General features: G+C 44.2%; 1 protein-coding gene across 1 annotated transcript in view; it reads right to left on the bottom strand.

Moving 5' to 3' along the window:
• Window positions 1-3766, bottom strand: part of CUNH2orf42 (chromosome unknown C2orf42 homolog) — a 48491-nt gene that overhangs the window by 7954 nt on the left and 36771 nt on the right. Inside the window, exon 10 of the mRNA XM_050165405.1 lies at window positions 3492-3691. Coding sequence (XP_050021362.1) covers window positions 3492-3691 — 200 coding nt within the window. The remainder of the gene's footprint in view (window positions 1-3491; window positions 3692-3766) is intronic.

Genomic DNA, 3766 nt, shown 5'->3' with positions numbered 1-3766 from the left:
AAAAAAAAAAAAAAAAAAAAGAAACCCACTTGCCGGGAGTCTGAGTTTTGTAACACCTTTTTCTTTCTTTCTTTTTTTTTTTTTCTTCTTTTGGTTTTTCGAGACAGAGTTTCTTTGTGTAGCCCTGACTGTCCTGGAACTTGCTCTATTCAACTTTAAATAAGAAATTAGTGGTCCATGACTTTAATGCCAGCATTCTTTGGAGGTAGAGACAGGCAGATCTTGTTATGCCCAGATCCACTAAGTCCCCCAAAAACCAACAAGGAGATTGAGTCCCATATGTAAAAGCAAAGAGCCTTTATTCTACACAAGTTTGCAAAACTCGGTCTCTCCGCATTTCCAATGTATTGGGGTGATCGGAGAGCCCCGAGCTCAGTTAGAGTTTGGTTTTTGTAATAGTAAAGGTGGGGGTGAAGGATTTCTAAGGTTCAGGACCCCTGATTGGCTGACGTTTGTCTATGGGTGTCCTGGTGAATGTGTGCACAGGTATTTCCTTTGGATGGTCTGTGCCTGGGTAATCTCTGTGCCCCTTCTGCAACCCAAAGTATTGCCTCAGGGTAAACTGCTGAGACTCAGGCCTCCATTAAGCTTATCTGGTTGGGTCCTACACTGGCAGGTGATAATGGTTGGAACATTAAGAACTCCCTTTGGGGGCTGGAGAGATGGCTCAGTGGTTAAGAGCATTGCCTGCTCTTCCAAAGGTCCTGAGTTCAATTCCCAGCAGCCACATGGTGGCTCACAACCATCTGTAATGATGTCTGGTGCCCTCTTCTGGCTTGCAGACATACAGACAGAATATTGTATACATAATAAATAAATAAATACATTAAAAAAAAAAAAGAACTTCCTTTGGATGGTCTGTTCCTATTAAGCTTCTCATGGCTGGGTCCTAAAGATCTTTGTGAGCTGGGGCTAGCTTGGCCTACATAAGCAAGACAGCAAGGGTTACATAGTGAAACCAGAACAAACAGACAGAACAGGGCCAACAGGGTGTCTGTGCGGTTAAAGGCACTGAATTTTCAGGGAGCCTGATTAAATTACGTAGGACCCACCTGGTGCAAGTTGTCCTTTGTTCAGTAGCGCTCTCTACCCCACCCCTAAACATATTAAATGTAAAGAAAGTAACAAAAACAAAACAAACAAAAAATCCTTCATGGTTAAAGAAAAAAAAAAAGGGAAAGGGAAAAGAACTGGAAGAGAGACCAGTGCTACTGTAACTACTTAAAAATGTTTTAAGGACCAGCGAGGCTGCTTAGAGGGTCAAGGAGCTTGCCAATAAGCCTGATACCTGAATTCAAGCCTTGGAACCCTCATGGTAGAAGGAGAGAACCAACTCCCACAGTTTGCCCTCTGACCCCTCTCTATCTGCCCGCTGTGACATGCACTCTCTTCTTCCTAAATAAGTAAATAAAGATGTAGCACACGGATGGCTCCCACTCCCCCAAGCACACAAAGTAAATTTAAAAGCCCACTGCTGGGTTTATGGTATAAAATAGAATATCCACAGTGACAGCAGAGCCAGAAGAGAAACTAGCAAGAGAGGGCCAAGTTCAAAGACAATTAAATTTGCATGGTTCTACCATCTGGTCCAAACTGTCACTATGCCAAAGACTGTGGTATCGCATAAGCGTCTATACAGACCAATGGCATTTCCCACCAGTAACAAAAACACATGGAAGTATGTTTTATTTTTGAGACAGGGTCTGTGTAACCTTGGCTGGCCTGGAATTCACTGATCTGCCTGGCTCTGCCATCTGAATGCTAGGATTAACAGCGAGCACCATCATAACTGGCCTAGTAAAAGTTTCTTTCTTGCCCGGCGGTAGTGGCATACACCTTTAATCCCAGCACTTGGGAGGCAGAGGCAGGCAGATCCCTGAGTGTGAGGCCAGCCTGGTCTACAAGAACTAGTTCTAGGACAGGCCCCCAAAAGCAACAGAGAAACCCTGGCCAAAAAACCAAAAAAAAAAAAAAAAAAGTTCTTTCTTTTTTTGGGGGGGCAGAGGTTTCAAGACAGGTTTTTCCTCTGTATCTCTGGAGAGACCAGACTGGCCTTGAACTCACAGAGAGACACCTGTCTCTGCCTCCCCAGTGCTGGAATTAAAGGCGTGCACCACCACTGTATGGTGTAAAAATTTTTTTATATTAAATATTAGACATCAACCAATAACCATCTGGAAGAAAATAGAAGATGGTTGGCATATTAATAACATATGCAAGAATAAACTCCAGAGGATCAAACATTTACAAGTGCTAAAACATGTAGGCTAAAGATTGCTTTTGAAAAATTTAATATTACGGGCAGGAGAGATGGGCTCCATAGCAGAGTCTATTGCTTTTTCAGAGGATCCGAGTTCAGTTCCCAGCACTCACACTGGGTGGATCCCAGCCATCTGTAACTCCAGCTCAAAGGGCATCTCTTCTGGAACCCATGGAAAACACTTTCCACACAAGGAAAACACTTACACAAACACAAATATAAATGCATACACATAATTTCTTTTTCAGAAGGGCCATAGATATGACTTGGCAAGTAAAGGTATATTCCACTAAGCCAGATGACTTGAGCTCAATGCCCAGAACCTACTGGAGACAACCGATTCCTCCTAATCTCCACATACATGCATGTAGCAGATGTATGCACATAAACACAGATACATACGTGTAAAGAAAAAAAACTGAAAACATTGAGTATATACATGGAGAGTGGTGTATGATCATGTTTTAGAAACTTTTAATGTAAATAGTCTAGCAAGACATGATATCATGTATCTTTAATCTGAGCACTGTGAGGCAGAGGCAGGCAGGTCTTGAATTCAAAGCCAGCTTGGTCTATGTTAGGTCTCAAAACCAAGGAAAAATGGCTAAGGTGCCTATTTAACATATCAAATCGGACCGGCTGCCAGGTTCTCTCATCTCTCAGTTCCTACCTACTACAGGGCCTATCTGGCATCCCTCCTACCAGTATCCAGTCCAGGGCTAGGCTGCCCTTCCCTCAGTTGTCTTTCCCTATAGAACCCAGCCATTTTGGTTACCCAGCCCTTTCTTTACCCTTTACTGCCCTGGCTCCCCTGGGTGGCCCAGCTCAAAGTCCTGTTCACTCTGGACTCTCCCCATGTCCTTGCCTCTGGCTATGCTCTCCCTTTTATTTATGACAAACCTTCTCCTGCACCACACCTAAGGGTAATCACATGCTTCCTTTTTATTACCAGCCCGGCTACACAGTAAGACTCTGGAGAGGGTTACATGAAAGTAACTGTGCTGCTTTGAGTGGGAGGGCTGCAGGGACTCCACTGCTTCTTTCATTATCTGCCCATGGCTCGCTTATTCCAGCTGCTAGCAGTACAGGAAGCACCAGCTAAGAAGAGACAAGAGCCTTTTTGAAGGCTCTGACGAAGTGAGTGCATGAGCTTTGATTGAGGAGGAGATTCAGAGCCCCTGCAGCACCGAGAGTGACCCTCAAGGGAGGGATGCTCCTCAAAGTCACTTACCAACTTTGAGGAAGGTTTTCAGCTCCAAGGGTCTTAGCACTGGTTGCTTCTCTATCCGCCCATAGGTTTCCGCGATGCTCTCCACCTCCACTTTGGGGCATTTAAATAGCTCGTAAGTACCATCCCGGTTCTGGATAAAGCTCCGAGTGATTTCCAGGGGCATCTGGACACAGAGACGGGTAATAAAGGGAGACAGACAACTTGAAATTCAGGCATCTTCGGTGCCAGTAAGTCTCTTATGTTTCTTTTTATCTTTTAAATATATCAATTTTAGC

This window comes from Alexandromys fortis, unplaced genomic scaffold, assembly GCF_014885135.2.
Source record: "Alexandromys fortis isolate MF-2015 unplaced genomic scaffold, M_Fortis_MF-2015_v1.1 scaffold_158, whole genome shotgun sequence".
NCBI classification, from domain to species: Eukaryota; Metazoa; Chordata; class Mammalia; order Rodentia; family Cricetidae; genus Alexandromys; species Alexandromys fortis.
The sequence above is the reverse complement of the archived record's forward strand: the minus strand, read 5'-3'. Positions and strand labels throughout refer to the sequence as shown.